This window comes from Anastrepha ludens, chromosome 3, assembly GCF_028408465.1.
Source record: "Anastrepha ludens isolate Willacy chromosome 3, idAnaLude1.1, whole genome shotgun sequence".
NCBI lineage: Eukaryota > Metazoa > Arthropoda > Insecta > Diptera > Tephritidae > Anastrepha > Anastrepha ludens.
Genome location: NC_071499.1, coordinates 129937195 through 129949412, shown reverse-complemented (window position 1 = coordinate 129949412; position 12218 = coordinate 129937195). Strand labels below are relative to the sequence as shown.

Genomic DNA, 12218 nt, shown 5'->3' with positions numbered 1-12218 from the left:
TATTTGCGCTGTTGTATATTTTAGCATTTAATTGCTAGGAAATAAAATTAATTTAAGTAATACAAATAACAATTCGTTTGCCTTTTATTTACTTCTTCAAAATGCCTTCATGTTTCTCAGCTTAGCGTAGAGTTTTAACTCGTGGCCTACAACTAAACCGCAAATTTATTTATGTGTTTATTAATTTACTTTACATAACTAAACTGTCGTACGCTGTTCACTATATAATCTGCGCGCGCAACGCCACTTTGCTAGGTATTTCGACATTATTAATACGCAGCAAATGAACTAAATTTCGCAAGAACTCTTGTGATATTTTCAAATCGTCATCTGCCTCCAGACGCTCATACAGATCCAATGCGGCTGGATAATTATTCGCTTTGGAGAAGTGTGTCAGCAGCATGTTGTAGATGTTTTGTTCCTCAATAGTACGTCCGAAACCGCGTGCCCCACGCGCCAAGCGTAGTAAGGTGGCCACAGCGCCTTCTTCGCCCAAATACTCACAATTTTTCAGCAGCAAATGTTCATTGATGCGAAATTCCGGACTGATGAGCAAGCGACGTAGCTGATTGTCTGTACCGGATTCGGCGAATGCCAGCAATAATCCGCTGTTCATATTCAAAACGCCATGAACTTTGGAAATGGTATTCGTCACTTCGTTCAAGAGCTGTTGGGCTTCTTCGCCATTCACGCCGTTATATTGCGTAACTTCTGGTTCAATACCGTTACTCAGCCGCACCAGCAATGACAGCAGCTCGAATTGGAGTGGTGTATGTTTGTACTGCTCGGCGAGTTTTTGAAAATCTGCCACGGCGGCGGTGATGTCCCCGCGTAGTAAACGCTCACGCACAATCGGACCCAAAACGCTGTTGTGTGCATTGCAGTAGCGCAACTTTTGTAGGAAGTGAAAGTGTTCTCGTGTCAAATTGCGTTCCGGCTCTAGATTGGGCATTTCCGCGGCGAACTGTGCCACAGTAGAGAGAAAATTCCATACATTTTTAATTACATAATCGCCACCATAGATTCGCTGCTTTGTGGCGCGTGTTTGTAGCATTTCCTTTGCCTCATCTAACTGCTTGTTGTGTACTAACAGGGTTGCAAAATCAACGAACTTATGTTCGTCTAAGGAAAAATCTACAAGAATAAAATGATTAGATTATAGGTAATGCGATTTGTTTCAATAATTTTGCGCACCTGGAAACTCTTGCTGCAGTCGCTTCAGGCTCTTCTCAGCGTTGGGCAGATCTTTCAGTTTAATGTAAAGATCCAGCGTACTGGCCAACATACCGGCGCTCACTTGCACCTGCAGCTTGTCACATTTATCTTTAATTTCTAATGCGCGCTCTAACTGGCCGTCACGAACGTATAACTGCAAAAGTCTTCGCAGCACGCCTCGGGCATTCATTCCTTTCCCTTCCAATTCAACTAGATGATATTCCAGCTCTTCTAGCGTCATGTCGCGCGGATGCTTTACAAACGAGGGAGTGGCGCCACTTGTATCACCAGCTGCAACATTTTGCGGTAGCACTACATTGTAATCAGTAATTTTGTGCAACTCCTCCTTGATGGAAGTTAAGTTCACCTCTGACTTTATTTGTTCTTCTAGCGCTGTCACTGTGGCATTCGCTGCAGCGGGTGATATCACCAAACCAAATTTGACCATTTCATCAACGAAGCGTTTTACTGATCTCAGATCGCTGCGCAGGCGCATTTGCCCTTGCACCATGCTCAACAATAGTTGTCCGATCCAGTCAACTTTGCGATTCTCGTTCTTCTTCGATAAAGCTGCAAGCAGCTTGACGTACTGTTGATAACGCTTTGTGGCGCGTACGTTTACAGCGGCATTCGCCAGTGTGGGAACTAGCTGTTCAACTGCCATTTTGGTGGGATATAGTTCCAGTAAATCATACGCCGCGTCAAGCCTTTGACGGATTAGTAAATACATTATTATTTCAATCAACGCTAAAGAGGGCTTGATGCCTACTTCATCTAGTGATTTCATTGTCTGTTCGGGTTGTTTGAGGGTCAATGGTAAAAGGGGTAATGTGTAAAGAGCGATAGTTTCGCGATCACAAGCCACATTTAAAGATTTCATTTGCTTCAAAACACTCAGCACACCAGCCTCACCTGACTGCCGATGATTATGCAAAAGGAGTGGCCAAAAATAGTGGGGACGCAATGGCTCTAGCTGAGATAGCGCTTCTAGAAAGGGTAACGCCATTTCAGTGTCGCGTCGTAGTGCTATCTCTGTGGATATGTGCAACGCGCGACTGTTCTTGCCGCTGCCTTGGAGCATTTTGGCAACTTCGATTATCTGCGAAGCATTAAACTTTTTGCGGAATAGTTCTTGTAGCAAAAAGACCCCGAAGGTATCAATGTTTTGGTTTTCGTAGAATCGCGGTGTAGGCAAGCTAGAGATGATGATGTTCACCGAAGGCAGTTTGCTGCAAAAATCAATATTGGATAATTACAAAATTAAATTAATTGATTTTATTGCAATTACCCGTTGTGCAGCAGTTCGATGCATAAGTGTCGCAGTGGCAATGCCACTTCTGTACCTTCCGCGAAGTCCCTCGGCAATTCCTGTACTAATTGCTTTATCATTTCTTCATCTTGCTGTCTTTCAATATACAGGAGACTGCGCAGCATACGCACGACTTGAGCTGCCTGAAATTTACCATGAAATTTGTTCAACACTTCCACTGCTTTTGCGTGCGCGTCATTTTCCAAATACGCAGACACTAGCAAAGACTGCGTTTCTGCACTAGGCGTAATACCCGCAGCGAGCATGTTGTCAAGCACAGCGCGACAACCAGCCAGGTCGTGATTGCGCGCGTGTCCTAACAGTAGTGAGTTGAAATGACGCTCTGTTAGGGGAAATTCATGATCGCGCATTTCAGCCAACAACTCGGTCGCCTGTTGCATGTCTCCGGTTCCACAAGCTGTGCCCAGTAGTTCAGCATAGATTTCTGGCAGCGCAAATTCGATTTTGCTGTTTAGGTTATTAAACTCTTGCAGAAATGAACGAAAATCAGCAAGTGACGCACGATTGTGTTGTAGAACTTGCAGCCAAGTGACATAGTCTGACGCAGTCAACTTTGAATTTTGTGCCAAATAGGACCAAAGACGGTGGAATAGTTCCAAACGCGTGTTGCTTGGTCGCATCGGCAGCAGAGTACCGCAAGCGTGTAGCAGAAAATGCGCCTGTTCGCTGCTTAGTAGTTGGTTGTAAACATGCGGATTACGTTCCAATTGTGTGATTACTTTATCGCATAACTCAAAGTTGAGTTCTCCAGAGGTTTGATGTTGCGCTACTAACTTTTCCAAAAGCGTCACCATGGCGGGCGCTTTTGCAACTGGAGCTGCTTTACTTACGGAAGCATAGCCACTATGGCCATACTTTTGGTGGATATTCCATTTATTTAAAGGCACATTCCAGCCGCTCGCTACTGTTTGATGCAGCGACTTCCTTGTTGCTCCTATTGCATAACCACATGTTGGTGCATTCGGTTGATAGTAGACACGTTGGGCGAAGCAACCAAGCCGCTGCCATTTGCAAGACACATTTAGGAGACGGACACTCATTTTGATTCTAGTTTACCCCAAACAATTTGGAGAAATACACGCAATGGAAAACAAAAACTGCAAGGAAACAAGTAACAGCACGCGTTGTTAGCCGGTTGTTTACGTAAAGTAACTGTCAAAATAAGCTGATTGGGACAACAGCTGATACATGCAATGGAATGTGTTCAGGGAAGTGGTTTGTTTTATAATTAAACAAAATTCAAATTAATTCGCAATAGGGATATAGGAAATATGAAATACGTAAGTATGAAAAAATGAAAGCTTTTTAAAATCTATTAAGCTAAATAGATTTGAAAAAGATTTAAGTGGTTAAGATTTTTGACCATCCCCAGCCGTTAGTACTGGCCACTCTAACAATTGACCTTGCGAACAGCTGTAATCCAATCAATAGCTTTTCATAAAAAGAGACGATAGGAAACAAAAATGTACTGATAACCAATTTTTTTTGTGATTTACTGAAATAAAAATTAAAGTCAGCAGATAATAATGTGGCGCTTCCTATTAGCCACAAGCTGCTTCTGTTTGTTGCCTTTGTCGACTGGCAGAGAAATAGTTGAGTACAATTTAAAGAGCTGCGACAAGTTTCATCATGTTTTCAGATTTACTAAAGGTCTACCCGGTGGCTCTCACTGTTATTATCCAATCATTCAACGGCGTAACTCCATTTATCTGCTCTACGACGTGAATCCACCGGAAGGATTTAATTTGCGCCGCGATGTCTACATACGACTGGCTGTGTTCGTGCGTCAGATATCACGTCGTAAACCATTTCAGAATATACGATTAGTGCTGCCTCCTTGGCGGCGGCTTTATCACTGGAAATCCAGTCATTTACAACAACAGAACCTACCTTGGGAACATTTTTTTGATGTGGAGAGCATGCGGCGATTTGCGCCTGTGCTGGACTTTCCCGAATTTTTAGCGGAGATTGCGCAATTCGGACTACAGGAGGCCCCATATGTGCAAGTACATCAAGTTTTCCAACTTTTGCATTTCGATGACATGTTCGAGCAGGGCGTGTTCCATGAGAAGTTCCAATTTGAGCCTAATTGCGACAAGAATCAATACCTACAAGGGTACCTGCTGCAGCAACCGATGCTGTTGGACAATGACTTTGCTTGTGTGCGCTATCAGGGCAGTGTTAATCTGCTGGAAAGCTTACTCCGCCAACATATTAAAAGTACTGCGTCACAGTCGGTTAACGATGTAAAAGTCTACGCTATTCTTAACGCTGAAATAGTACTACACGATCAATGGGGCGACAAAGAATTTTGGCGCGCACGCCGCTCTATGCGTTTTGCTGAGCCATTAGTTACAATTGCCAATGACTACCGCATGCGTGTTCTTCATTCACATAAAGCCGAGGAGCTTGTACAGCATCCACCAATGTGGGAGGCAGAGCGACCGTATCGTGATGCCTTGGGCGGGGACTATTTGGCCGTACATTTTCGACGCGGAGACTTTGTGCATGGACGGCAAAAAACCACACCTACATTGAAGTCAGCGGCAACGCAAATACGTGCACAAATGCAACTGCTCAATCTTACCACAGTCTACATAGCCACCGATACCACTGCAATGGAGTTGACGAATCTAAAAGCCTATCTGCAACGTGTACGTATGCGACGTTTCATACCCGAATCACTGGCAGAGAAAGCGCTCATCAAAGATGGCGGACAGGCAATTGTGGATCAAATACTATGTGCCCATGCGCGACACTTCATCGGCACCTTTGAGAGTACATTTACTTACCGCATATATGAAGAGCGTGAAATACTGGGCTTTAGACAGGAAACCACCTTCAATACGCTCTGCAAAAATGCAACACTGGCTAACTGTGAAAGGAACTCGGTGTGGCCGATTGTCTACTGAATTCTACGATGCATAAGAAGCTTTTCCAAGTCTTCAAACAAATTTTGTACTTCTCAATATACATATGTACACACATACATAAATTTATATGGGCCATGCTGGCTATTTTTATAAGCTAAGAATACCAAAGTCACATAAGTGAACTAGGTTTAAGTTTTTTGACGTTGTAAGTTTTGTTTACAACTGTTTCTATTTACCCTTTATCATTCCTACTTTTTGTATAAATAAACAAAAAAAATAACATTTTCACCATGAGGGAGTACTCCCCTACATTGTGAAGGTAGTCACAGCTATTTCAAATTCGTACGTTTCATTAAATACTGCACTTAAGAAATTCTCACGGGAGTCGGGTGCATATGTATGTATATCCAGTGGAGTATTATCATCAAACAATATTCTCAATATATAAGTGGCGACTTTTTATTTTATGCTCACACAACGACAACAACATTCAACCAACTATTTAAATACTTTTTTGCCAAATAATAATAAATATTTGATTTTTTCTGAGGTAAACTTTATTACTTAAGCTTCAATCTCAAGTTTTTAATTTTTTGTTAGCAATTATTTGCTTATTAACTAAGTTTAGGAAATGCTACTTTTCAACATTTATTAATTTAAATATTTAAAAAATTTAAAACTTCTCTGATTAATAACTTTTGTAAGTATGCATTTCAAAAATGGTTAATACATATATGCTTGCTGCATTTTAGAAATATGGTTTAATTAGCTGTTTATATTGCAAAGTTAATGCATATCATCGCTTTGGGTTTTATATTTATTTAACTTGTAAATTGTTTTGAAGGTATTTATGTTTATCTGATATTTATTTTTAATGTTTCTTTTTTTAGCATAAATCGTCTATAATCTTCACTCTCACTGTATAACATTAATTTTGATCAAAAACTGCAACTATTACTAAATAAAAAATGTTGGTATCATTCAATGTTTTTTTTTTTTTGAAGTAATAACTTTTAATAGGTTTTTATAAACGTTTGTTTTTGTTTGTCTTAATATTTGCTATTTATATATATTTGTTTCTTGTAATAATCAACGCTTTTATAAATGTTACATAATGTAAAAGGCAAAAAATTGCTGCACTACGCTATAACGCTTACAAAAACAACTATTTTTCTTTTTAAATATTAAATGTAACCCCCGTTTACCAAAAATGAGTGTAACAAGTCACAGCAAATATTGTTTAAATGTGAACATTTTCAAACTTTTATCACTTCAAAAATATTACAAGTCATTTATTATTATTTTTACAATGACAGCCAAATAAAAAAGTATACATGACATTGCACAGCTTATCCCAATGCCAGATTTTTAGATAGATTTGGTCCATTTTAAGTTTTCAAAAACAAATGTTTATTTTTTAATTCTTTATGTATTCCACTTTTGTTTGGCTATTAGCGTAAGTTTTTTCATTACTTTTTGATCTTCTATTTGTTAATTGGAGACATGACTATTGAATAATCAATATGTTTTCTTAATAATATGTGCGATAAAATTAACTTGAAAACAGTTGATAGTTAATACTACTTTTTATAATCATAAATTATATAACAAAAAGCTTTATTCAAAAGTTCCAGCAGCAAATATAAAACATAATTTAAAAAATGGTACAATCAAAAGTCAGTATGAAAAAGTGTATAGCTTAAAAGTCGCGACTTTTTAAGTACATCTCAAAAATTAAAACAATAATAACAAACAATTTATTCAACCTATACAGTTGTGTATATTGCAATACCTGCACATACTATTTACTTGATAAGATTTTTGGCTTAAAACAGCTTTATTTTTTTCTTAAATTTAAGAAGATAAGGGATCAAATATGCTTATATTTTTAGCTACATATGAGTGTGCGTGTGTGAGAAAGACAGAATCAGAGTAAGAGTGAGCGCTATTTGCGCGGATTTTGCACTAATTGGAGGAAGCGCTTATAATATTGAGAAGCACGTTGCAACTAGTTTTAAAGTTTTATTCTAAGCTACAAATTGATAGTTTAAGTTTATAGTATATATTTTTTCCTAAACTTTTCTTCGTAATTATAATATTTATGTACTGGTAACAATAATCGTGAACTAGTAAAATCTTTGCCCTCATTAGGTGAGTGATCCGTCAGAAAATTAACTATTAAATAAGAAAAAAGTGTAGGACACGGCAACTAGTAATACTACTTTTTCAGCACCTCTCCTTAGTTAAGTAACAAAATAAAATAAAAAATTGCACAATTTTTAAATTAATAGCTACTTCTTTTCTAATCGACATAATCTCGTATAATTAATTCGCGTTTCGGGAACATATTCGTACTGCTTACATTCGGCGTAATGTTGAGACTGCTAAAAATGCTGCCAGTGCCACCAGGGCTACTACTAGCGCTACTTCCCCCACCACCAACGCCACCACTGCCGTTACTGTTATTGCTATTCAAACTGTTTAAGGTTATGTTGAAATTGCTATTGAAATTGCGTGTATGTAAAGTGGCGCTCACTGTCGCCGCCCTTTCACTCTGCAATTTAGACAATTCATTTTGTAAACGCTGATTACTCAAGCGTAAATTTTCATTTTCGCTAAGGCACTCGCGTAGGCTGTCAAAAATATAAACAATTACTGCACAAGGCATTTAAACACAAACATTATTTACCTCTTGATCTCGTCCTGCATTGTTTTGATATACTCGCAAGCCTTAATTAGTATTTGTGATTTGGAATCGCTAGGCGGCGTTCGATTACTACCGTTACTGTTATTATTGTTAGTACTATTATTTCCATTGCTTGTGTTGGTATTGATTTTTGGTGCCAAATGCTCCACTACGCTGCTTTGCTGATGATTATTGTTGTTATTATTGCCGCCTTCTATAGGCAGCATTTCTTTGAGTTTAAATATCCAATTGTTTATTTTGTCGCGGCGACGTCGCTCAACCTCATTATGAGTGGCGCGCCGCTTATCGTCGCGCTTTATTAATAAAATAGTTAGAATAAGATACATACATATGTATGTGTACATACAATACAAAAATTGACTTGTACTCTCTTACCTTTTTATATGCTTCCAATATGCAACTGCGTTTTGTACTATTCTCTTGTATATCACCAGCGCTTATAGCTGACACTGTTGCGGCATTTCTATTAGTATTTATCCGCCCATCAGTTGCAGTATTCGGGAGCTTAGTAGTGATCATGCAAGGCAGCGATGTATTACGCAAAATTTGTACACCATTGATTGAGGGTGTGGAAGTAGAGGCGGAAACGCCCGCTGTGGATGTTGAACAAGAGTCTGGCTCTAATTTTATTGCTGAAGTAGTGCCTGCCATTGTGCTAGACGGAGTTTGCAATAATTCACTGTCTTCGGTCAGTATGGTGGGAATATTGTCCACGTATTCCTTGACTATATATATTTCGCAGCCGTTGGGTAGTTGCATTGGCAGCGTTGCACTTAAAGTATTGGCCGTGTTATTACTAATTACGCTACTACTTGTAATATTCTCAACATTGGGCAACTGGCGTTGTGTTTGATTGACAATACGATATTGTAGTGGTAATGTTTGTGTTGACTGTGTGCTGCTGCTGCTGCTTACATTGCCAATACATAGCGCATCTTCATGCTCTTGTTTAATTTGTGCCAGGGTACTGCCAATTGCCAAATAGTCCTGCGACTCGTCCGAGTTTTCATCACAGATAGTTAAAAATACATTTGCGGGTAACATGCTAACTGATTCAGCGCCGTTGGTGATTGAGTTTGTAGTATTGCTCAAAAAGATGCTGCAATTGTAAATAAAATTAATTACGTAAATTATATGTAACGACACTTACCTTTGTGTGTCACCAATGTTGGAGGCAACTGCACAACCGCTGCCGATGCCCGCATCGATAGTGGTCGGCGTCACAGATAACTCCAAACGTGCTCTTTTGTTCCTTCTATTCATAGTGGCATTCACTTCATGCTAGCTTTGGTGTACCTGTGTATACGTTGCTCCGTCCGTCGTGCACAATGACCCCCAAAGCACAATAACAATTTAACGTAGTATTCACACTAAGGGGGAAAAATTAAACAGGTATTGAATGACTTCTGCACATCTATTCCTGTTTACGTGCTCTTAAAAAATCCGCAATAACTGCATTCGTAAATAAACAATATTTTCCAATAAGTTATCTTACATTTTGCTTTTTTCGTTATGAAAACAATGTAAAAATGTCAAATTAGAGTAAATCTCTTCGGAGATGCTGCCAGCCGCTTGAAACGTAGGAAGATTCCAATTAAAAAATTTAGTATATTAAAGATTTAGATATAAAGAAAATAATAAAATAAATACACCAAATATTAGAAAGTAGCTTAATAAGAATAAGTTAAATATTTTTGCATAAAAACCAAAAAAATTTTAAAATTTTTAGCCGTTTGAGAGCCAATGTATGAAGTGATAGAGGTATGCATATTTGAAGGGCATTTAATTAGGTCTGACATATATTTGTTTACCATATTTACTTACACAAAACATTACATTGTCGAATTTATAGTAGAATGTTTACAGTTAAGGTGATTAAGGTGCAGAACTTGAAAACTCTATTTAAGTTAATTTAGTATGAATGATCAATCTGAACAGATAAATAATGCGGCAAACAATACCAGGTTGAGAACATTTATAGAAGAGAGTAAAGTTCGATTAAGAGCAATTTTGGAACGCTTAGAATGGAATGTCGAAAAGGTTAGTTGGTTTAGACATAAATATCTCAAATACTTGACTTAATAATAAAATAATAATAAATAAATCAAATACTCAAATTTGTATAGGATTTTGTGCTAACCCCAGGTGAGGTGAATGTAACAAAACCAGATGTGCATGTGATGTCCTATGATTCTGAGTCAGAGTTTCCTTCAAGTTATCCCCTTGGCAATTCTATAATTACCGGTATATGATGTTCATCAACCATTGTTACAGATTTATTTATCATTGTACTCATTAGATGTAGAGGAATTGAGAAAAATCGTAAAGGATGCGGACGCAGAAGTTCCAAAAAAATTCTCGGACTTGCAATTGAAGTTTACGCGGCAGCAGAAACTAGCATTATACGAGCATGTTGTAATGAATACAGAAAAATATACGGAGGCGAAAATAACTGTGCCGTAAGTAGGTACACTTTACACCAGATAAATGTGGAAGAGCAAAAAGTATTTAATATTCCTCCCTAGACTTTTATAAAAAATGCAGGCCAAGAATCGATTTGCACTTAGAAAGTTGTGCCTTACAACATAAACAAATTTTGAGCTAATTTGGGCCTGTGAATTTATGCGAATTATTTTATTTTTATTTAGGGACGTTGGTGAAGGCACGCTAACATTTGCCGAAATCGTAGCACAAAAAAAGCGCGAGACAAAAAAACGTCGGCGATATCGACAAAGCAAGCCAACACGCATTGAAGAGGTTCGTGCCGTTGTAGATTTACAGATGCAGGCATTGCAACAATATCTTAATGCAAAAGAAGTGAAAGAGCAGAGACTAGAGCCTACACATAGACATCGATCTGACGAAGAACACATAAAATCTAGGGTACGACAATCTCGCGATCACCTAAAGCATCATAAACACCACAGGAGTAGAAGTAGTAGCCTTGATGACAAGAGATCTAAAAAAAGTAGACATAAAAGTCGAAGCCCTTGTAAGAAATACAGGGAACATATTCGCGATTCAAGCAGTATAACAAAAAGGAAAAAGCATAAATATCGCAGTAGAAGCCGTACCAGAAGCCCCAAGAAAAAGAGCCACAAGCGTCGGAGTAGAAGTCAAAGTCGAAGACGCAGCCGCAGCAGAAAGCACAAGTCTCACCGAAAAAGTGCCAAACATAGAAGCCATGAATAAAGGATGCATCTGCCTTTCTGACTCACGAATTTGTTTTATTTCTTTACGTGTTAATTATCATAACATAACATAATCTTTGCGTATTTCAGCCCAACACTTCGGCAGTATTTATCGAACGATTTTCTACTTAGTTGATACACGTGTACGCCTATTCCAATGGAAGTTCAAACCATAATTCTTGACGCGTTCTGGTTTTGGTTCGTCATCAGTATCAATAAACCAACGCCATCCATTACGTTCACAATGTTCAATTGCTTCTTCTTTCGAACCGAAATCCACTTGCAGATTGGATAGAGGATCTCCGCTGTAAAATTGAACAGTATGATGATGATTTATAAACAATTGACTACGTTGCTTACGTTGATGTCCAACCCATCAAGGGATTTTCCCAGCGTTCACGATTGTCAAACTCAATCTGCCAGTGATTTACATTATCACTGCCACTTTGCATGGCATTTTTGGGTGGTATGTGTATACGTACACGTCGTGTCTTCACATGCTCTTCTGGCACTCCACTAATAGGGCTAAGGTCGACTTTTGTGGGCACGGTGATGGCTCCGCTGAGTTTCTTTTTCCGTTCTAACTCTTCCGGACGCGCAATAGTCGCCACAACATCAATTTGAGGAGCATCGCGTGAGCCTACGGACGACATACTGCGACCGCAGTTGGTGACAGTCTTCGCCCTGAAAATAGCAAACCCCTCCTTCAAGTTGCTTTAAAATTTCAAATGCTTAAATGCATACTCACCATTGTACTCCATGCGATGGTTTTCCAAAAATTTGACGCACTAAGGACATATTTATTGTGAAAATTAAATAAATTCTTCAATTATTACATAAAATTTTCGTTTGCCTCAGCGAAAAATTGACAACCACTGAAACTAACGTCAATGGTTAATGTC

The 12218-nt window shown here is 38.6% G+C and overlaps 5 protein-coding genes across 7 annotated transcripts; 2 read left to right on the top strand and 3 right to left on the bottom strand.

Annotated features, from left to right (window-relative positions):
- LOC128859238 (leucine-rich PPR motif-containing protein, mitochondrial) lies at positions 1 to 3705 on the bottom strand. The gene is made up of 3 exons (XM_054096084.1): positions 2504 to 3705; positions 1195 to 2444; positions 1 to 1134 (listed from the first exon to the last, which is right to left on the bottom strand). Exons 1-3 carry the CDS (start codon positions 3583 to 3585, stop codon positions 221 to 223), a joined length of 3246 nt encoding a protein of 1081 aa, XP_053952059.1. The 5' UTR covers positions 3586 to 3705; the 3' UTR covers positions 1 to 220.
- A 260-nt stretch (positions 3706 to 3965) lies between these two features.
- On the top strand, positions 3966 to 6403 carry LOC128859241 (GDP-fucose protein O-fucosyltransferase 2). Its single transcript, XM_054096089.1, has one exon. The coding sequence runs from the start codon at positions 4072 to 4074 to the stop codon at positions 5455 to 5457; it is 1386 nt and encodes a 461-aa protein (XP_053952064.1). The 5' UTR covers positions 3966 to 4071; the 3' UTR covers positions 5458 to 6403.
- On the bottom strand, positions 6351 to 9707 carry LOC128859239 (myosin-G heavy chain). Of its 3 annotated transcripts, none has more exons than XM_054096087.1 (5): positions 9621 to 9707; positions 9276 to 9495; positions 8501 to 9224; positions 8108 to 8418; positions 6351 to 8051 (listed from the first exon to the last, which is right to left on the bottom strand). In XM_054096087.1, exons 2-5 carry the CDS (start codon positions 9386 to 9388, stop codon positions 7721 to 7723), a joined length of 1479 nt encoding a protein of 492 aa, XP_053952062.1. In that variant the 5' UTR covers positions 9389 to 9495; positions 9621 to 9707; the 3' UTR covers positions 6351 to 7720. The 3 variants fall into 3 exon arrangements, with proteins under 3 accessions (XP_053952062.1, XP_053952061.1, XP_053952060.1); XM_054096086.1 differs by having other exon boundaries at positions 9554 to 9637; XM_054096085.1 differs by having other exon boundaries at positions 9276 to 9646.
- A 239-nt stretch (positions 9708 to 9946) lies between these two features.
- LOC128859245 (luc7-like protein 3) lies at positions 9947 to 11342 on the top strand. Its single transcript, XM_054096095.1, has 4 exons — positions 9947 to 10165; positions 10252 to 10369; positions 10425 to 10584; positions 10774 to 11342. Exons 1-4 carry the CDS (start codon positions 10043 to 10045, stop codon positions 11315 to 11317), a joined length of 945 nt encoding a protein of 314 aa, XP_053952070.1. The 5' UTR covers positions 9947 to 10042; the 3' UTR covers positions 11318 to 11342.
- Positions 11315 to 12214, bottom strand: LOC128859246 (NADH dehydrogenase [ubiquinone] iron-sulfur protein 4, mitochondrial). The gene is made up of 3 exons (XM_054096096.1): positions 12065 to 12214; positions 11677 to 12000; positions 11315 to 11621 (listed from the first exon to the last, which is right to left on the bottom strand). Exons 1-3 carry the CDS (start codon positions 12112 to 12114, stop codon positions 11441 to 11443), a joined length of 555 nt encoding a protein of 184 aa, XP_053952071.1. The 5' UTR covers positions 12115 to 12214; the 3' UTR covers positions 11315 to 11440.
- Positions 12215 to 12218: the final 4 nt, after the last annotated feature.